The sequence below is a fragment of the Netta rufina genome (assembly GCF_964035555.1).
Source record: "Netta rufina genome assembly, chromosome: 19".
NCBI classification, from domain to species: Eukaryota; Metazoa; Chordata; class Aves; order Anseriformes; family Anatidae; genus Netta; species Netta rufina.
The window spans coordinates 3,692,735-3,713,958 of NC_140143.1; the positions used below are offsets into that span (position 1 = coordinate 3,692,735).

Sequence of the window (21,224 nt, forward strand, 5' to 3'; positions counted from 1 at the left end):
TTCCCCCAGTCAGAGCGGAGCGAGCCGAGGCAGAGACGAAGAAACAAGATGGCGGCCGGCGGCGATCCGGAGCGGGACGCCGGCAATTCGGATTGAGCCCTCGGCCCTCCCAGCTCGGCGGCCCCCCCTCCCCGGCCCGGAGCCCCTCGCAGGGGGGGGAGCTTCCCCGTAGCAGCCCGTCCGGACTCGGAGCGCCCTCCCGAGCCTCGCTTTCCCTCCCCCTTTCCCTTCCCCCCCCCCTCCCTTCTCGGCCAGCGCCCAGAGATGCGGGGCCGGCGAGGCAGGCCGCCCAAGCAGCAGCAGCAGCAGGCGGCGGCGGCCGGCGCTCAGGCGAGCTCCCCGGCTCCGCCCGCCCCCGCGGGCCCCATCGGGGGGCTGAGGTCCCGGCAGCGGGGCAGCAGCCGCGGCAGGTGGGCGGCCTCGGCCCAGGCGGAGACGGCGGGGCCCAAGCAGAAGGGGGCCGGGGCTGCCCAGGCCTCTTCCTCCGCCGGCGTCTCCCCCAGGGGGGGCAGCAAGAGGAAGGGAGGCGGCGGCGGCGGCAGCACCCCTGGTGGGGGAGGCAGCAGCGGTAAGGGTAGGGGCAGGGCTGGGGCTGGAGGAGCAGGGGGAGGAGGCGGAGGAGGCAGCTGCAACAGCCAAGGCAGGGCTGCCTCGTCCAGGAGGAGCATCAGCAAAGTGGTGTACGACGATCATGAGAGCGAAGAGGAGGAGGAGAGCATGGTGTCCGAGGAGGAAGAGGAGGGAGACCCCGAGGATAACCAGGACTCCGACGAGGAGGAGGAGGAGGAGATCATGGAGGAGGAGGACGACGACGACTCTGACTACCCTGAAGAGATGGAGGACGAAGACGATGCCAGTTATTGCACTGAGAGCAGCTTCAGGAGCCACAGCACCTACAGCAGCACCCCAGGTAGAGAGGCAGGGGGATGAACGGAAACGAGCCGAGGGCACCCCACAGGCTCCCTCTGGGTGTGCAGATACAATCCTCGTGTATTCTTCCTCCCGTGCGGGGACGGGAGGGATGCCTGAAGCACTCACAGGGAGTAGGGGCATGCAAATTAACCGCTCGCAGCCCCACGGATGCAGGGAACATTAGAAGGTGCTTACAAACACATGCAGCGAGGGGAGGGAGGGAGGGAGGAAAGGAGGGAGGGCAGGACATGCTGTAACAAGGGGATGCTTTGCAAATATGCATGGTGATCCTGGGCACTGCAGAAATGCCTGGTACACCAGGACGTGTTGCAAACAGTATAAAAAGTGTACGGAGCGTTCGCTTAATACTTAAAAACAAGGGGAACGAGATGCATGCCTTGCAAAGGGGTCGTTTCAAATTTGTGCAGGAAAGGATGGCATGTGCTTGTGAATATAACTTGCTGCTGAAAGGAAGCACATGCAACTTGGAGTGGCCTAGAAAACCCATAAGCACTGATAATTTGCAGGCTTTTGCAATCAGAGGTGTAACTGGAATCAGCATTTACTGGCTTTAAGACAAAACTAGCTTACCAAGGAGGGAAATGAGGTGCATTGTTCAAAATGGAGATTGCATTGTTATAGTTTGGGGAAAAGTGCACTGGGCCTCATTGCAAGGGTGTAAACCTAGTTTTAGTTAATAAGGCATTCTTAAACACGAAGATTAAAAGTTGGAGGTTGAATCAAAAGTCTTGGCATTAAATTCTTAATTTATTTCAAGACTTGGCAACCTTTAAAACTCACGTTTGGCTTAAAGCTTTTTAAACATCATTGAGATTATATTTTAATTTTTTTTTAACCTCTAGTAGGAAATTTGGGCGCAGTTCTTTTAAGGCCTATACTTCTGTTTGTCCATAATTAGTGCACTAGCTGTGTGGTTTTCAAGCTTCAAAATTTTTTTATCTAAACTTTAACGCTTTGGGTTTATTTGAATTTATTCCAGAATGGAGCTCAAGTTTAGGATTTTTTTTTAAGGTCTCTGAACCAGGAGAGTAGTTAAATTTAGGCGTAGCCTAGGAGTGTTTCTGAATTGGACTACAGGATAGGAAACACTGCTGCTCTAGAAGTATTCGGCCCATTTGGAAGGGGGCAGGAACAGGTTGTTTGTGTAAATGCATTGCATCTTAAAAAAAAAAAAGTGTAATTTTGAGTAGTTAGTTTTTTTTTTTGTTTTTTTTTTTTGTTTTTTTAAGGGGAAAATACTGACTACTAAATGTGTCATTTGGTTTTATTTTAGTGAGTTAGTGGTATCAGCCTTTATAACTATAACAGACTTCATAACAGTTCTTTAAAAAACTGTGTGAATGCAGTTGCTTTTCAGTCTGCATACCTATACACAGGAATTTAGATTAATTTAAAAAAAAATCATAATTATGTATTTACTTTAGAAATTGGGGGTTAATTTTAGTTTAATTTGGTTGTAGGCCAACTCTAACAAGTACTTTATATATTTTTTAATATTTGTTACTTAAGTTTGAGGTGTAGCTTTGCAGAAGAAAAAGGTCTGTACTTTCTTGACTTTTGGCTCTATTTTCTGTTCTGGTAACTTTAATTTACTTTTTTTTGGTTACTTGGTAACTGTTTTGAGAGCCCTTTTGTCAGGGAAGGAATATTTTATGATTTTAATTGGCTAGGTCAGGAAAGTATCTTTGACATGAACATCCAGGTTTAAAATTAATTCTGCGAAGTATGGGTGTATTCAATTTTTGAAATGTACTTAAGAGTTTTGGCAAATAAGATAGCTCTGTGTTCATTGTTGTGCAAGCATAGACAGGTTTTATGTGGTATTTAAGTATATCAGAAACCATTTTGGTAATTTATATGGTTATTTTTTACTTCATCAAGGTGACTACAGTTAACTTTAGGAATAAGTGTAAGTGTAAGCATTTTCATCCTTGTGTGCTTTTCTTAAACTGAGTGTTGATAGTTAAAATATCAATCTTGTTGTTTTGGCTTTTGCTGGCAGTTCTCATTTAGCTCAGTGTTGGCCTAAAGGCCTCTCTCTTCTCACTTTTGCAAGGAGGAAGGTGCAAACTTTTCACTTGATGAGCTCAGTCTGTCTTGTTTCTGCTGAACAAATGCCTACATTGTGATTTTGGCACCGATTGAAATCTTGGTCTTATCATAATCCAAGAAGAGACACTTGACATTAGAACAGGTTTAATAGGCAAGAAAAAGATCCATGTAACCTCTGTATCTTTTTATCTGACAGTGGCCAGCACAGAGAAAGCATTACAAGTAGGGCAAGCACACAGCGATACACCTCCAGAGCACCTTCCCAGGCTCCAGTGCTCTTTGACCCAGGTGCATTCAAAGCCAGAATTGGTTTTCATATATTTTTATTTGTCTTGAAACGAGATAAATTGTAACATACAGCACCAAAGTTCCTGTAGTTAATGGTGAAGCTTGAAGGACCATCTCCTTTGTTTTAAACTGCCCCAACAGAATCATGCTGTGCACACTGGTTTGTTTTTGTTTTCTTTTTCTCCTAGAAGAGACGAGGAGCGATTGTTCTCTACTTATCTCCTCTAGATCACTTGCAGCCTGAATTGCTGCAACCATCAGGATGGGGCTCTGGGGGCTGAGGAGTTCAGTTTTTTTAAAGCAGGGTATTGAAAAATTGCAATACCAAATTGTCCTACCAGCCAAGATTTTGCATTTAAATCGCATCCAATTTAAGTAATGGAATATTTACGTTTTTTCAACCTTACATTCTTAACAACGGATTAAAAGTGCACAGTGCAATGTCTCTGGCCAAGTAAGGGTGGATTCTTGTGCTCTGCGTGATGCTTACAATACATCTCAGACTTGATTAACTATTACTCTAGCATTACTCAAGCATTTAGGGAAAGAAAATCTTCAAAATGATAAAATGTCTTCAATGTAATGCTTAATAGTGGTGTAGTTAAAGTTTGTGTGAATGGGTATGATGTTTGATTGCTTTCCCTTCTGCTGGATAGACTTTTGGTTGAAGGATTTTTCATGGCGTGTTCTCTCTCTGTTATCCCTTTGTATCCCCAGAAGGTAGATACACTTTTAGGATGGATATCCCATATACCTTGTCACTGAACTTGTTTGCAGTTACCTGTTTGCTGTAACTTCTTATTTAGGCTTGTCTCAGTTGCATTGTTTTCCACACATTGCAGGGTTTTAAAAGAAGGGTTTAATGAAGGCGCCTAGATAGCCCCCTTTTTTTAATGCTTTTTCATCAAAAACTTGGAAAACTAGCTTGAGGAAGAGCTGCATATCTAGATTTGGGCTGAGATAATCATTAGTCTACCAAATTAATACTCAACAGTAGAGTTGAGTGAAACAATTTGTCATTTAAGAAGCTTTTTTTTTTTTTTTTTTGGATGGATGTTGCTGTCCCTGAGCATTACAGTGATCGACCATCACTGTTGTTAACCAGTTACTTCACTTTGATCTTCAGGATGAAAGAATTTAACTGGAGACTAGGTGTAGTATTTAATGTGTCTGTAGTAATTTTATATTTAAAATATCTTTATATCTTTGTGCTCCCGAAGAGTTAAGTGGAGACGTTGAGATGCAGTAGTAAGATACGCAGCCTCTTTTGTTTGTTGTGGGAGAAGATTTGCCAGCCCCCCGAACATTTTACCGGTTCTCTAAATCTGGCATGCTGTTATTTTACAGTTTAAGATCCTAAACTTTGATATCTATCGCTAGTTCATCCAGCTAATCATGAAAAATGTGGAAGACAAGTTCAAGTCCTGGCAAAGAAGTGGTTTAAAAGGCCAAGCTAGTGGCTTGTTCTGCTGTACAGACATGCAAATTTGCATTTTATCTGAAGGGAGTATTTGTCAACATTTTTGTAAGCAATTCTGTGCAGCAAATGCTGCACATTATCAAACTATGTACATTTTTAAGGGTAAAAAGGTAAAATAACTTGATGCACCACAGGTGGTTCTGTGGCACAAACTCCTTTGTAGGTCTGCAGTAAAATTTCCTAACCGACCTTTGTGTTGTGTAAAACTATCACACGGTGAGTAAGTGGATTTTAGTGGAATCGGGGAGGAGCTCTTGGGGCTACTAACTTCGGAAATTGGTTAGAGCGTATCCGGAGTGTGTCCCAGCTAAGAAATTGTCTGTCAGAATGTTCCTGAAAATGGGTACAATAATACTTCTTAAAAAATTACTATTATTTGCCTGGATTCTAGGCACAAAAGAAGTCTGAGTACTTCTTAGAATGGCAGTGTGGAATTTCATTTGGTATGTGTCTTGCACTATCCAAATGTTAAATGGTTATCCAAATGTTAAAACGGTGCTTTAGGATATAGGAATTTTATATTCTGGGTTCCTACTGAGATCACAGTGATGACTCTGATGTTGAAAAATCACATTTCTAATGTACAATCAGTAGAAGAAGGCCATTTTAATGTACAATCATTAGAGAGCTCCTGTTTGATTTAGAAGTACACTGATGGGTACAAAATGAAAAAACAAACCATCTCAGAAGCATCCAACTAGGTTTTTAAAGAATATAGAGACCTAGTTCTGCACAAAACAAGGCAATAGTCATCCTTAACTCAGGAGTACATGTCGAGAATTTCTGTGAGATGAGTGCTCTCGGGATCTAGTCTAGTAACTGGTTATTTTCTCCTCTGTGATTCAACTTGCTAAGCTGTTATGGGGCTTGGTATGGCTCATTTTTAATGCTGGCTTAGATTGTTAAATTTAAGCTGTTTGGATTTTTCCTTTTTCCTGGCAAAATAAATAACTCAGGTACAATTGTTGTGGAGCAATATTCAAATTGGAGTTGCATGTAAGAACAGAGTTACAGATGCATCTTATTTCTTCAGAAAATAAAATCTGGAACTGGTTATTTAACTTACGAATATTAGAAACATGCTGGTTGTCCTGTAGACATTTTCTAAAGGAGTTTTGAAAAGTGTTTTGAAAATTTTGGCCCATCCTAGGAAAATTTTGATTTTTCTGTTTTTGGTACCACTTCTCATAAATTGTTCTCATCTTAAACTAATTCCTTTTCATCATTTTTTCCTTCTCTGGTGTCAGCTGAGCAAAAGCTTTCCCAGGAGGTTGACTTTTAATTAAGGAACCAGTTTGGGTCTTGCTGTGACAAACCTTTAGCTATACTCAGGTTTTGCATTCTGCCATGTGGGGAGGGAGGAAAAAAAAAAAAAAAGTTTTCTTAGCATTTTTATCAAATGTTTTCAGTGATGTCTGGCAAGTCCTTGTGTGTTGCTGGACATTCTCATTTGAAACTCGAATGGTGCAGAGTAGTGTACAGGGTAGGAAACGCCCAATTATTGTAGGTTTATTAAAACCTAACATAAATAAGACCTTGGGTTTAGGAGAGTGGTCAAAAGCCAGTGTTTCTAGGAGGAAGTAGACTACTCATGCTTCCAGGACATTGTATAATTGCCAGTGTGTTGGTCTTTATGTTGGGAGGTTTCTGTAGTGACTCAGGCACTGAGGCACAAAACGAACCCAGTTCTATTTTACTAACGAAGGAGGTTCATATAGTAGTAGCACAGTTTGAGTGAAATCGTGGAACTTGAAGCCAGAATTTATTTTTTCTTCTTCCTGCGAACAAATTGAAAACCTTTCTACTTGCTGGCATTAATTATTTGGAGTGTGCCTTTGAGGTTTTTTCTTGTTCTTTTTTTTCTCCCCTTCTGTGACAGATAAGTGAAGTATCTGAAACTCTGCAGCCTGCCTTTTCTTCCCTTTTTACTCTACCAAGTTTATCCTCTCCATTGCAACCATGAACACAAGCTCTAAGCAGGAGTCTTGGTTTCTAAGTGCTGAGAAATTGTGAGGGGGGAAGAATTTTAAGAGAAGAGAAATGACACTAGATGTGAGCTTCCTAGGCAAGAAGTGCTGGAGCCAGTGTTTATTTTTAAGGTCACACTAGTGCAGCTACCACTCTCCCTGTTTAAACAAGACAGTGGCTCTGGCAGAATATTTCCTATATAGAACCTCCATTTCCCTGTCCATTACTTGAAATATGTTGGGCTGAAAAGCTGTGTTTACTACCAGTGTCCATCTGGAGTGAAAGGTTATGTAAGTGAGACGAGGCACAATTGGATTGTTGTGATTTTTTTGTTAGGCTGTGTGTGTATGGGAGTCAGAATACAACTAAAGTACAAAGCATCAAAGTCATATTTAGTCAGTATAAATTTTCAATATTCTGGACATGGATGCAAATAGTTCATTCAAATCCTGTTTAAAAACTGGCTACGTAAAACAGGAGATTTGTTAAAGATAGTGGGAATATTTTTTTTTAAGTTCCATATCCTCCTTTGATAAAGAGTTAATGAGTAGATATAACTTTCAGTCTGTAAATGAAAATGGAGATGATTTTTTAGTCGTTTTCAACTCCTAGTGATTTCTAAATTTCAAAACAAGCCAGCATTTAAACCAAACAAGATGAATAGACTGGAATAATAAACAAAAATACAGCAAGAGTTTTTTAAAAAGACTTTATTTTTTGAAGTGCTTCATTAAATCCTGATTTTGGGTGCTCAGCCTGTTACTTCACCAGTTCAGTGACTTCATTGTATTTCAAATATCACTAGTGGGTTTTGCTTGAATATTTGTAATATAAATTATTTTAATAGATTATGGCAAGCGTAGACTGTAATTATCAATATCTATAATTAAATATGCCATATGAATAAAATTGTTTACTCTTTAATCTTAATTACAGGCAGCTTTTCAGCTAAAGAATTCAAAATAGGGAGAGGCAAGTATTGCAGGCTACTTCATCACTTTTGGAGACGACTAGGGAAGGAATGAGATTTAAGAGAAGTATATGCTAGATAAGAAGTATAATTCTGAGACACTCAAAATGGTCTGGGTGCTACAAGTAGTACAGTCATGGCAGCAGGAAGCTATTGGCAGTTCAATTCATCCTTCCAATTAAGCTATGGAATTTGAATGGAGTAGAAGTGGACATTTTCTTACTTCGTTCTGGCCCAAATGTGAAAGTGGAATTTGATTCAGGGATCTGGTTAATATGTAGAAACTAATTTGAAAGTATAGAGTTTACATTAAAAAAACTTGAGTCTACTTTGGGAAACTTAAGTGTGAGCAAATAGACTTTCTTTAATTAAGGTAAGATATACCTAGATACAGTGCAATGTCTAGTCTGGTGGTGATGGTGCTTAAAGGAGAACTTCTTCTTGTATACCTGCTCTGGAATCCTCTTGATTTTTCTTATTTCAGACCAAGTAGTCTGATATTACCAAATACTACATTTTCTATGTAAAACAAACAAAATAACTTGAAGCTATGAGAAGGGAATTCTAAAGTTGGTAAATCTTTCAGGCAAATAATAAAAATTATTTATCCAAATCTATTCAAACTATACCAAGCTGAATTGAGAAATATTAATAGCAGTAGGTGATACAGTAATACAAATTTAAGAAAAGCCAACTCCATTTTTTTTGAGTGCTCAGTGTAGTCATTGCACTGAATTTATGTTATGCTGTTTTACTTCCATATACTATTTAAAATACATGAATATGATGCACATATGCAGTATCCCAAATCAAAATGCATGTTTAATAGTATGTAATCTTCCACTGTACAGCCTATACAAGTTTGCACCTGTCTCAAACACTTATATTGAGGTCATTAAACTAATTACTTTTTAATCAATTTAATTAAATTTCACTTAACATATTTTCTTACAGATAGCGTTCATGCTTCCATATGGAAGGCAAAAATCCATGACAATTGACGATTACAAAAATTGCCAAGTCCCAGACTCTCTTTTATTTATATATATATATGTATTCTGACCATACCATAGTTAAAGAGACCAAAGCATTTTTTTGTCTGATAATGACTGTCAAATCCAGGCAGTGGATGGCTTTTTCAGAGAATACTGTATGTTTGAGAATGACTTATTTTTAGGCACATTTTACATTATCACACCATGTTAGAAAAGAGCTAGAAAAGTTGGATGAGTTTATTGTAGTTAAAAAAATTTCTCAAAATTTGGGGAATTTTTCTTTAGTGTCTGTGAAGAGCAGTTTGCTGAATGTGAACTGTGAGCTTCAGAAACCTTCACAGAGGCTGATACTTCATTTAAGTAGTGTGAACTGTATGGATTATCAGCAGCCTACAGAGAAACAGCACTGAAGTAATTGTTATCAGAAGTACAAACGACCCTGAAGTTGTTAATTGGAGTCCCAAACTGCAATTCTTAATTCCGAAGTGCCAGAAGTTGTAATTTTTTTTTCTCCCCTCTTCACTTGCTTATGCTAGTAGCAAGGGAATACACTCAACCTATAAAATTAGACAATTTCAGTACAAACCAGACTATAGCACTTGCTATTGATACCATATTTAGTTGGCCTATACCTTTAATTGCAGTTCACCAGCCCTTTAGAGTGCACTAAGATTTATGAGCCCCTTGCCAAAGGGCATTTTATCATTTTCAACTGGAGATTAGGCTTTGTTTGTTGTAAAAGGTGTCAGGGGTGGTTTCTTGAGATTAGTTTACACATCAAACTATAAGATATTTAAGCGCAAACTGTTTGGAATTTCGTAATTTCCAGATCACATGTTGTGATTCTCTACTTGACTCCAAGTTCTGTTCAAACTAGATACAGCAAGTGTCAATAGTGAATTGAAAGTGAAATTGGGGAGGGAGGGAAGCACAGAAAGATCTGAAATACCTAGCAGCCAAACCATTCAAGAGAAATATGTCTGGGTACTATTTCTTTCTAAAATATTTTGCATCTTTGAATACTTTCCTTGTTTAGCTCTGGAAACCAGATTATATGCAGTCAAGAGTTGTTCAAAGCAGCTCAGTGTCTGAAAGGAGAAATTAGTTGGAGCCCTTGAGATATGGCGTGTGATTTATGGTATGGATTGGGAGTGTTGAGTGATAGGATATAATAACTGTGCTGCATACCATGGGGCATAACATAAGCTTCTCAAATGAAGCATGCATTTTATAATGCAATATTTTTCCTTATTGTCTAACCTATTAGATACTAAAATTCCCTTTGAAATTTCTGTGCTTTGTGCCAAAACAAACATGAAAATATGTAAGGTGATTTAAATAGAAGGTGAAGAGTGGTGTGAATAATACAGTCAGCTGATTACATTGTTCTTGAACCGAAGTACTATACTTTGTTATGGTATTTACTGATGTACTTTGTGTCCTGATAACATTTTTGTTATATAGCTGTAATTGGATTAGTGCACCTCCTTTTCAAAAGGAAGTGTTAAGAGAACTTCTTTTGATCTTTTCAAAAAATGGTAGCAATAGTAGCAATTAAGGTTTGAATTCTTGCTTCTCCTGTTGTTTGACGTAACACAAATATATCAGTTTTTACCTCTTGTGAAAGAGACATCAGGAAGACGGTATATGGTTTGTCTGTTTTTTTCACTGACGGATGAAAACAATCTAAGAAGGAATCATAATGTTTGCAGAGTAGAAAAATCTCGAGGAATTAGAAGAAATAAGTAGTCTTTGCTGCTTTCAGCAATGTTTGTACATTTTCGTTTATCTTTGCCTGAAACTGTTGTTTTTTGTTTTGGCTTTGTTGCTTCTGATTCATTTAAGCCAGTCAGGTTCATCATTATTTGTTTCCTTTATTCAAGGCCTTATTCTTTTATGACTTTACCATGTGACACACAAAATATTTCTGCTAAAACTGCAAACCCTGGAAGGAATCCTAGTTGATAGCTCTGCCAGCTTTTCGTGACATTTAGACATTGGGAAGACCATAAGTGATTTTTGGATTATCTGTGATGTCTTGCAAGACCACCTGCTAGGACTGGCCCTATAGCATCATGCAATATTGAAGGAAGTGTGGGACCCTAAAGTAATTTTATCTTTGTATGTGTGCGTGTGTGTTCTGTTTTAATTAAACCAACTTTGCCTTGTATGTATACAGCTAAGCATCATGATGGTACAGAAGTGGGATTTAATGTAGATATTTCTTGCTGTAGGAATGCTTGCTCTGTGGCTGTGAAACTCCTGTGTTTTCCTGTGTTTGCCATGATTAAACTTTTTCCACTGATTTGTGCAGCCGCATACTGGAACACAGTCACACAAGCATTCTTTCATTTTCCACAGAACTCAACTGAACTTGGACATTTATTTTTATATGCAGAAGATGTTGACCCATTACTTCTGTAATGGAAACATCTGGCAGTTCATCTTCTATAGTGTTTCAGAGTGCCTAGTTTGCTGCTTAAGATTCATTCCCATCTTTAAAGTCTGAGAGGGAAAGCTGTACCTGCTTCGTCTTGCTGTACTTGCTCAATTATTGATTTTTTTGGTTTCATTTGGCAAATTATTTTTTACATCAAGATATTTATTAAATTTAGCTTTCCTTTTTGGTATTTTTTTTTCAAGTGCAGTAAAGTTTTAATAATATTTTCAAGTTCAGCAAGATCTTTATTTGGGTGTATGTGTGCATTAACAGAGCATCTTTTCCTCCCCACCCCTCCACCCCATTAGACGTATTTCCTATATTTATGGGAGAAGCGTAGGAGGGAATAGGGCGGGTTGAACAAATGCCAAGGTGAACCATTACCTATTAATGGTAACATCTAAGATGACTGGAACTGAATTCTCCCTTAATTTCTTTGAGCTAGTTTGGGGGGGGATCTATTATTCACAGACTTTGATCAAGAAATTAGCAGTAATTTTGAAATTCCAAAATAGTGGTTGTATCACTCTTCAGTCTCAGATTGTACTTTGTACAATATGTCACTTTTTATTGAAGTGTGAATATGAAATTCCTCCTATGGACAGCTTCATTTTTCCTTTGGATATTTTCTCTGTGAATCAAATCCTTCCTGTAGGTCACTTCTCTGTGTAGAATTAACAAATATGAAATACACTTGTTGACTAGAGTCATGGTATGTGTATCAGAGGACCTAAAATGTTTTTCATCTTAGTTCTTGGTTTTAAACTAAGATGATGGTTTAATTAGTTTGAGGTTGTCTGAATTTTTCTTTTTCCTTGTGCTTGGCATCTAGGATAGTGTAAGTAAAGACAGGAAAGTGTGGCATCACATCTAACAAACTGAATTAATTATGCCTAGTGCCTTTTCTTCCAGTTAGTGGAGCTCTCTGTTGTTTTATTGAAGCACTTTTATGGTTTTTTTTGAATTTCTGAAGCAATTTCATTGGTGTCACATCTGAGTTGTTTCTGGCTTGTTGATATTGAGTATTCCAGTTAGAAAGCAGTGGATAGTGATTTAAGTTCTCTTTTTGTTTCAATTCAACTGAATTCATATCCTAAGACATCTGCTTGACATAATCTTTCTTGTGTACTAATGCTGATTGGGAAAATAGCTAGCATAATTTTTATACAAAATACCTGTTATCTGAAGCTTGATTCTTCACGATGAAAGTTAGAATTCCGAGAAGGAATGATGAACTAGTCACGTTGAATGGCAATGGGGAAATTACTGGTGTGATACTTTGGGTGAGGGAAGTGTCTTTTTAACTAATGTAAATAATTGAAATCTAGATGTCATTTTTAAAGATTTAATAGGTATATGTTGTATGGGAAATGCAAGTACTTTTTAAAACAAAACTTCAGATACCTATCTTGTGTATTTTGTTTTTATACTTGTAAATTATGGGATTGTTAAGTGATTATCACTTATGTGGCTGTGGAGGAGTGAATCCTTAAATTGCAATTGTTTACAAGGTTTGACACAGTCACTGATGATAGATGTTAAACGTGTTGATGTGTGAATGGCAAAATTCTTATTGTTGTTTTTAATTCCAGGTAGGAGAAGACAAAGAGTGCATCGCCCTCGTTCTCCAATATTGGAAGAAAAAGATATCCCACCTTTGGAGTTTCCAAAATCCTCAGAGGACTTAATGGTGCCTAGTGAGCATATAATGAATGTTATTGCCATCTATGAGGTACTAAGGAACTTTGGCACTGTTTTACGCCTCTCTCCTTTTCGTTTTGAGGACTTCTGTGCTGCTCTGGTAAGTCAAGAGCAGTGCACACTTATGGCAGAGATGCATATAGTGCTTTTAAAAGCAGTTTTACGTGAAGAAGACACTTCAAATACTACCTTTGGACCTGCTGACCTCAAAGATAGCGTTAATTCCACTTTGTATTTCATAGATGGAATGACGTGGCCAGAGGTTCTGCGGGTATATTGTGAGAGTGACAAGGAATATCATCATGTTCTTCCTTATCAAGAGACAGAGGACTATCCTTATGGACCAGTAGAGAATAAAATCAAAGTTCTGCAGTTCTTAGTGGATCAGTTTCTTACAACAAACATTGCACGTGAAGAGTTAATGTCAGAAGGTGTTATTCAATATGATGATCATTGTAGGGTTTGTCACAAACTTGGGGATTTGCTTTGCTGTGAAACTTGTTCAGCTGTGTACCATTTAGAGTGCGTGAAACCACCTCTTGAAGAGGTACCAGAAGATGAATGGCAGTGTGAAGTCTGTGTAGCACATAAGGTGCCTGGAGTAACTGACTGTGTTGCTGAAATCCAAAAAAATAAACCATACATTCGGCATGAACCAATTGGATATGACAGGCATAGACGGAAATACTGGTTCCTGAACAGAAGAATCATTATGTAAGTAAAGTAATTGTTTAGTGTTTTCTGAAGAATAGTGTGGTATTGAATGTATATTTACAAATGGCTGTCCTGTAAGTTGCTGTTTCCGTCTTAAAATTATTCTTCCTTTAGACCATTACTTATTTCTTAGTAAATAGAACTCTAAAGACCAAATAATTATTCCATTATTTTCTACAAACTAAATATTCTCATAACTTTAAAGGAGATAAAAGGGGGGGGGGAAAACAAGGACCATGGCTTAATTTTAATGTGTCTAAAACACGTGAATGTGAGGAAAAGAAAGGAAATTTTAATGAGAACTCTCCAGTGTTCTGTAAAACTTCCTGAAACGTCATTTAACTGTCTTTGTGAATGCACGGCGTCTAGATGACTGTCACCTGCTTAGATAGTATTTGGCTTTTGGATACTTGCACTGTTTTGGTGGTCTGACTTTGAAGTTAAGACTCTCAGAGTCACTTGAGAAAAGGTATTAACCCGATCTATTAACCAGAAATAGGGAAAATAATATTTGTAAATTCTTCTGTAGGTGGAAACAAAGTTGAAATGGCAAGATGTGCCTGCCTTCAAGATGTCTTCTACCATTTAAAACAATTTCCTGTTTGTGGTTGATTTTGAGATACTGATGTAATAAACACCAAAAATTACCAAACTCTCATGAGTGTGGGCATTGTGCCCTATTATGTACCTGAAAAGTTAAATTTAAGACTATAAAGAGTCTTTTTTTTGACAGGAAAACAGATCAAGACATGGTTTTCTTATAAAAACCGTTTTAATGTAATCATTTTGATAATGAAGGAGAAAGAAAATATTGAAATGAAATTAATGGTATGGTTAGTTTAGGAAAAATAAACAGAGTTTTTTCTGGATTTCTTGAAATACAATTTTCCATTCGGTATTACAGAGAAAATAAGGTAAAGCTGGATACCTCAACAGAATTTCATACTGGATATATTACATAGGATGTTAAGATATCAGCCCTTAAGATATAACCCCTTTTGAAAGGGATTATAAGGGTATATAAGATGACATCTTTTAAACCATACACTTTCAAGTCCTTATTTTTGTCCTTTTAAAAATAAATGTCCTTTCTCTAATGTATTGTTAGCTGATACTCTAAGCGTTTTTTTCTGTAAGTTATTCTTTTGCTTATTTAAAAAAAAAATATATATATATATTTTTAAGTTTTTCCAGGTCATAAATACCGTAGTGGTGTCAGGTAGTTTTTTAAAAGGTACAGGGAATTTTTTTATGCTCTTGCCACTTTTTAGTACTCTGCTCTATCATTCAGATGGATCAGGTGGATGTGATGGTGCATCTGAAGTTTCTGGCATCCTGGGTGAACTTGGATAGGATTGTAACTAAACTAATGAGTGTAGCTGTACTGTCTCTGGACCTAGCATTGTATTTGTGGAGCATTCCTCGGTGGTTTTCATGAGTCAAAGTGAGTCTGGAAGCAGTAAAGTAACCGATCTGTAACAGTATGCTATTAGTCTGCTTTTGTTCCATGGAGCAGACAGTTGCATACATTACACCGGAATTTATTTGGATGATTCTCTTGTCTTGATGAAATGTTGTTCACTGGTGTCCAGTCTGTTGAATCTTCTAACCCAAGAACAATCTCTGTGAGTTGAAAATATAGCGTAAAAAAAAAAAAATTACTTTCAGCATAAAATCTGAATGAGATCATTGCAAGTGTAATTAAAGTATTCCTCTCTTCCAAAGGACAAGGAAAAAGAGGGTCTCTTCTGGTAACTACAGAAGAGTACAAGAAAATAGGAGAATTATAGATGAAGGACAAACTCCTCAGGTCTTTGAGAATCAATTTAAAAAAAAAAAAGAAAAGAAAAACCTGGTTGTGAAGCACATGCAGTTAATATTTTTGCTCTAGTTGAACAGCTTATAGATACTCTCCTCTGTGCATGGCTTTCATATCTTTTGTCTCAAGCTCTGAAGGAAAAAGTTGCTCTAAAAATAAGCTTGCCTTAATGCTCTACTGCACCGGCAGAATGATTTTATTCTGCTCACCATTACAAATCTGGGAACTAACAACATGAACAACAAGAAACAGAATCACTTACTCTGGAGGTGATTTTAAGATAAATAGGCAGGCTTCCCCCTCACCCCAGTATGTAGGTAGGTTGGTAATTATCTTCAACTAAACTTGTGAAACAATGTTTTTTCCCCAGTGGAGTGGAGTATTTGATGTTTGGAAGGTTTTGATATATTCAAGGTACTTTGAACGGAAACAAATCATGCAGGTGCTTCTTTATTTTTATAAGTCTGTGCATGTGAAAGTTGTTTCAATTTATGCTTTTTTTTTGGTAGTACCTTGTATTGCAATAGCAGAGGCATCCCCAAAGGTTGCATGTATGGATTTATTTTTTAAAATAATTTTGCATTCCTGTTAAGAGTTCAATGGGCAAGTGATTTATGTCAGAAATGGTAAATCAGGTTTTATTAACAGAAGTTTTATGCCCTAATGGGGAGTTTATTTAATGAGAAAACACATCACTAATCTATTAAAAATCAAAAATAGATAAGAATAAAGCAACACAGCAAAAGGAAAATTTTATTAGCTTTTTAATTTTACTGATTTTTTTGTTAGCGATAAAATGTTTCAAAACATAAATAGAAAAATATTTTAGCTTTCAAAGAGTATATGCAGTTCACCCATTCATTATTTCCTGTCTTTTATATTCTCGTGCAGGTTATCTGAGTTGAAGTTATCTATCCTTCCTGTTGCAATTAGATACCAGGCCTTCTGCTAGTGTAAATGTACCTGTGCATTCTTCCAAAACAAAATTTCAGAAGTATGTGGTTTGGATTAAAAATTTCCCAAATCATCCCGATGGATGTACTGGGTAAAACCACCACAATGGAATGAGAATAAGAAACACATACACAGACATTCGGGTACACCTGCGGCAGTGGCACTCTTAAAGAGTACAATGTGGGATATACAGGATCAACCACTGCACTTCTCACTGAGCAGAAACGTAATTGAAGTTACTCCTAATGTGCCTTTCATGCTAAAGCCAATGCATAATGGAACAGAAGCATTTACTATATAACTAAATTCCAGGGAAATGCAACTTTAGTTCACACAGACATTAAACTCTGTATTTTCAGTTTTTAATAACTTTTAGATCAGTAGCCATGCTGTATTGCAAAAGCAACCATTTTGCACATATGTGTATTGAACAAGTTCAAACCACACCTAATGTCTTTAACTGAAGGATAACTCGAAGAATAACCACCAAATGTTAAAACCTGAGATCCATGAAATTATTAACAAGAATAAAGAAATTGAATTAATGCCACGTGATCAAATATATCAGAGGAAACTAATAGATCTAAAACCAAATTGTATAAATAATGATTTGAAGTCTTGTCTGGGGGGTAGAGAACTGAAATCCTATTTTATTTATTTATTTATTTATTTTCAGAGAAGTTTTTTCGGGCATGTTACTTCCTGTCCCACTTCCCTTTTTTGATAGTTATGTTGCCATCACACCAACGTTTTTCTCTTATTTAAAGAGTTTTCTACATTGTTATTGTTGTTCAATGAGCCTCTAACTTCCATGTTCATCACTTGTTTAAGCCCATCATTGTGGTTTTGTTTCCCTTTTTCACCTCTTCTGTTTTACAAATAGAGAAAAGTGGGCACTGTGAAGAGGTTCTCTTCCCATACATACCCTGGAGCAAATCTCAGCAGGATGAAAAAGCACGAGATAATTCCTGAGGTTTTGTTTCAGTGTTTACAAATTTAGGATGATGTTTCTGAAGGAAGAATAAGGAATAAATCAAGAAAATCAAGACTATCAAATTACTTTCAGATATTAAGTTACTTTACTGCTTCCCAATTTGCATTTAAGTAACAGTATCTTAATATTTTGTTGATAGAGAACAACTTATTATTTTACTGGTAAATGTGGTAATTTCCTCTTCTTTTCTCCTTATAAACAAATGGAAGATTTATAAGTTTGGAAAAGTATGGATGTAACAAATCAAATACTGAGATGCATTGGGTTTGCCAACTGTCTATGAAGCGAGGTGGTGAAAGGTTGTTTGGCCCTCGTTTGATATCAGCAGTGAAACAAATTGCTATTCCTGTGCTGTTTGTACCTGCCTCAACCATCAAAAACAGTTTCAGATTTTTTTTTCCTGCTAGATCTGTTGTGCTGTTCCTGTTCTCAGTGGATCCTCCTCTCTTTTCTCCACTTAAAAAAAAAAAAAAAAAAAAAGTAAAGAAATATTCATTTTAATAGAAGCTTAGTTTAAACAATTTTATTAATTCTGCAATTTTTAATTGTATTGCTATGGGATTCAGGAAAGGGTGTATCTACCTCAAAAACAGTTAATCACCATTTTCTAGCATCTTCCATGTTCTAATTTTTATCAGTGTTAAAAGTTGCCTGTAAGGCCTGCTATTGAATAGCTTCAGGCAGTGAAGGAGACAAAAAGGTAGGAAACACTTACGTGATTCTTTTTACTCCCTCCTTTGGCCTCACAATGTATGGGACCGAGCTGAGTGCCCTGGAGGCGAAGCAGTCACCCAGCACCGAGCTGATGGTGCCTCACTTGTCAGAGGAGCACTGGGAGTGCTCAGTGGGTGCTAGCACAGCCTCATTTCCTGAAGGGATAAGGGACTATTTATATAAAGTGCTCAAACTATTGCACAACTAGGTTGTGGAAGAAGAGGTGTAAATGGCATGTGAATATAGCTAATAATTGTCCGACAAGGTAGGGGCTCAAAATGAAGGTAAAGGTGCCTTTTGATGATTTTAGAAGCAATTAAAGTTTAAGTTAATCAACAGCACAGTTCAGCAGTTGTGTTCATAAGCTGCAGCCTTACCGGTGCTGCTCTGCCAACACCTTGCTCTTGCCACTTTCATCAGGCATTTGTCAGGGAAAATAGCAACACAGTTCAGGAGGTGTGACTTTCCCGTTCATTTTTGTCTTGTTTTGTTTCAGTTCTCTTTTCTGTCGATCGTTTTGTTTCACCTTTTTCTTTCCTTTTGCTCTCTAAGCTGTGTTCTTGTGATCCCCTCTCTCCTTCCATCTTAGTTTTTGAGCATGTTTCTTTCTCTTCTCATTCTGTGTTTTTTGTCCACAAACTTTAATAAAGGTGCTTCCGTTGCTGTTATTGTTAAGAATTAACTTTCTCAGCTTAGAGGAAACGTAGCTTAAATGTCAATTTTTCTTTAATGTGAAACTCTACAGAATATTTGTTGGCTCAAATGATTGCCAGTATTGAGCGGACATGTGTAATATCAGGGCAGTGTGTGGGCAGTCTTTCTGAGTTGGGATGTTTTCTCAAAAACTCTTCAAATTTACCATGCTAACCTGTTAAAACTAAAAGTTAACAGTGGTCTAGGTGAGTAAATGGGTAAAGTAGAAAAATTAGTTGCTTTTCATGAACGAAGGCCATTCAGAGTGAAATCACAGCATTTCTTTGCAATATACCAAGTTGTATGAGCAAGACAAAAATAGTCTGTTTTGTAACAATGGTCGTGGCAAATTAGTACTGTAATTTTGACTTGTACTGTAGTTATTATCAAGTTCATGGGCATCTTTATTTTAGTGCTATTCTAAATGCATTCTGCACCTATTGCAGTTGTTTTGTAAATACGATGTGGCAAATCCTCTGGTAGGTGACAAGTTGCCTTACGGATGTTCAGATTTCTGACAATCTGAGGCCAGTTTTTCCCATCTTTAATGCATAAGCCACGTGGAGGCAGCCACTAGAGAGGAATACAGAGGAAAAATTACTAAGTTAGATCTCTTAATGTACAACCAGCTTTCCATCCCCACTGACAACTTGTTTTAGGGTTATTAGTGAGCCATGGGCTAATAATAGGTAGGGCAGGTGTAGCAATAGCTTAGTGCCTCTTTTACATATGAAGGCCAAGCTTACAAATCACAGTGTTGCCTCATACCTCGTTTGCAGTATGGGGAGTGCTAGGGCTGTATTGCATGAGTGGTCCTGCCCACGGGCGGGCTGAGCTGCTGACCGGGAGCTGCTGAGGCAGGCTGGAATGAAGCAGCCTCCCGCAGAGCCATGTGCAGTGTCCTGCTGAAGCTCTCCAGCACTCTGGGAGAGCCTGCTAGTCAAGAAACGTATGGAGCTCATTTGGGTCCGATGGCCTGGTCAAGATGCTCTTGACGCTGTGCTCCTCTCGTAATTTTCTTTATGCTATCATGAAGTACCCCAGATAATAAATGTGGAAACTCCTTCATCATCTCAGAGGATCGTATTATGTTTATTTTATGTGCTTTCTGGTGCTTTCACAGGTGAATGCTGTAGAGATGCTAATAGAAAATATTTTATGAATATGAAGTTCCTGAATTTCCTGAATTTGCAGCCAGAAACTACCTTTTCTGGATTCTGGAGACAAGTACTCTTTCATTTCAGATTATTCAAGACTTAGTAGATTACCGGTTACAGTAGTATTAAATATAATGAGAACGAACCTTGTTGCCAGATTTGACAAACCAGTTTTAAGGAGACTCTTCAAAAGCTCTCCTGAGCAAGTTATCATGAGAACTTCTGATGAAAAAGGGAAGGGAAGCAAGAAATTATTTGGATACTTAGGGGGGTGTATATGAGTGTCCTCATGTGCTTTGTTTCTGTTTGTCTGTTCACATTCAGGTATTGGCATTAATATGTCTCTGCAAAAAGTAGGGTGATAACCATTTTTGTAATTTGTACAGATATTTAAACATTAATATTTTAAAAATACTCTTATAGAGAGGAAGATTCAGAAAGTGAGAAAGATAAGAAAATCTGGTACTATAGCACAAAGATACAGCTGGCAGAGTTAATTGAATGCCTAGACAAAGATTACTGGGAAGCTGACCTATGCAAAACTCTGGAAGAAATGCGTGAAGAAATTCATCGGCACATGGATGTTACAGAGGACCTTACTAATAAAGCACGGGGCAGCAACAAGTCTTTCCTTTCTGCAGCAAATGGTAAGCATATTCAGGCTAACAGGAACAGATGTTGCACTTTGAATCTAATACTAGCTTATATGTATTGTATTGTAAAGTGCTTATTGGGCTAATGTGACACTACCAGTTATTTTCAGTGTGTTATTGAAGTTCTTGTATTTAAAATAATAATAATAATAATGGTAGATTTCTGGACATACAGAAAAATTTTTACATCAGTTTGCCAGAATAACTATTTTTGATGTTCACTGTCCTTTTTAACAATTTAATTACAGATTATGTCTGATAGCTTGTTTGTATCAAACTGCATTTCCTTGATTTAGCATGGATTTTGACTTCAAATTCATTTTATAGTGAGTGACTGACCTAAAGAAGTGTTTTTAAGCAAAATGTTAAGCATCCTGTTAGCTGGATTTGTTTGGGAAAACATATGACTAAATGAATGGATGTGTGGCAGGAAATGCTTTTACATCCCACTCCATGAACGTAACACAAATGCTTGGAGCCTGGTCAGTGCTCGTAGTAACACTGTTCCCACTATCCACAGTTGGATAGTGAGTACGGAGCTTCGAAGAAGCATCGTGCTGGTGTACCAGCCTGGATATGTAGTGATGACTTCTTGCAGGCCTGTGTCTACATCGTGTGTTCCAGGATGTCCTGAATGATTCAGATTTTTGATCTGCTTAGGGTGTGCCAGATTGTGGTCATTCCAAGTGTTGGAGTAGG

At 37.9% G+C, this 21,224-nt stretch overlaps 1 protein-coding gene across 12 annotated transcripts in view; it reads left to right on the top strand.

Moving 5' to 3' along the window:
• The first annotated feature begins 55 nt into the window (after nucleotides 1-55).
• The window catches only part of BPTF (bromodomain PHD finger transcription factor), a 60,026-nt gene continuing 38,857 nt past the window's right edge, over nucleotides 56-21,224 (top strand). For all 12 annotated transcript variants that reach the window (XM_084298449.1, XM_084298447.1, XM_084298448.1 and 9 more), the window contains exons 1-3: nucleotides 56-910; nucleotides 12,719-13,541; nucleotides 20,296-20,519. In XM_084298449.1, the coding sequence (XP_084154575.1) occupies nucleotides 265-910; nucleotides 12,719-13,541; nucleotides 20,296-20,519 (1,693 nt within the window). In that variant the 5' untranslated portion in view covers nucleotides 56-264. The remainder of the gene's footprint in view (nucleotides 911-12,718; nucleotides 13,542-20,295; nucleotides 20,520-21,224) is intronic.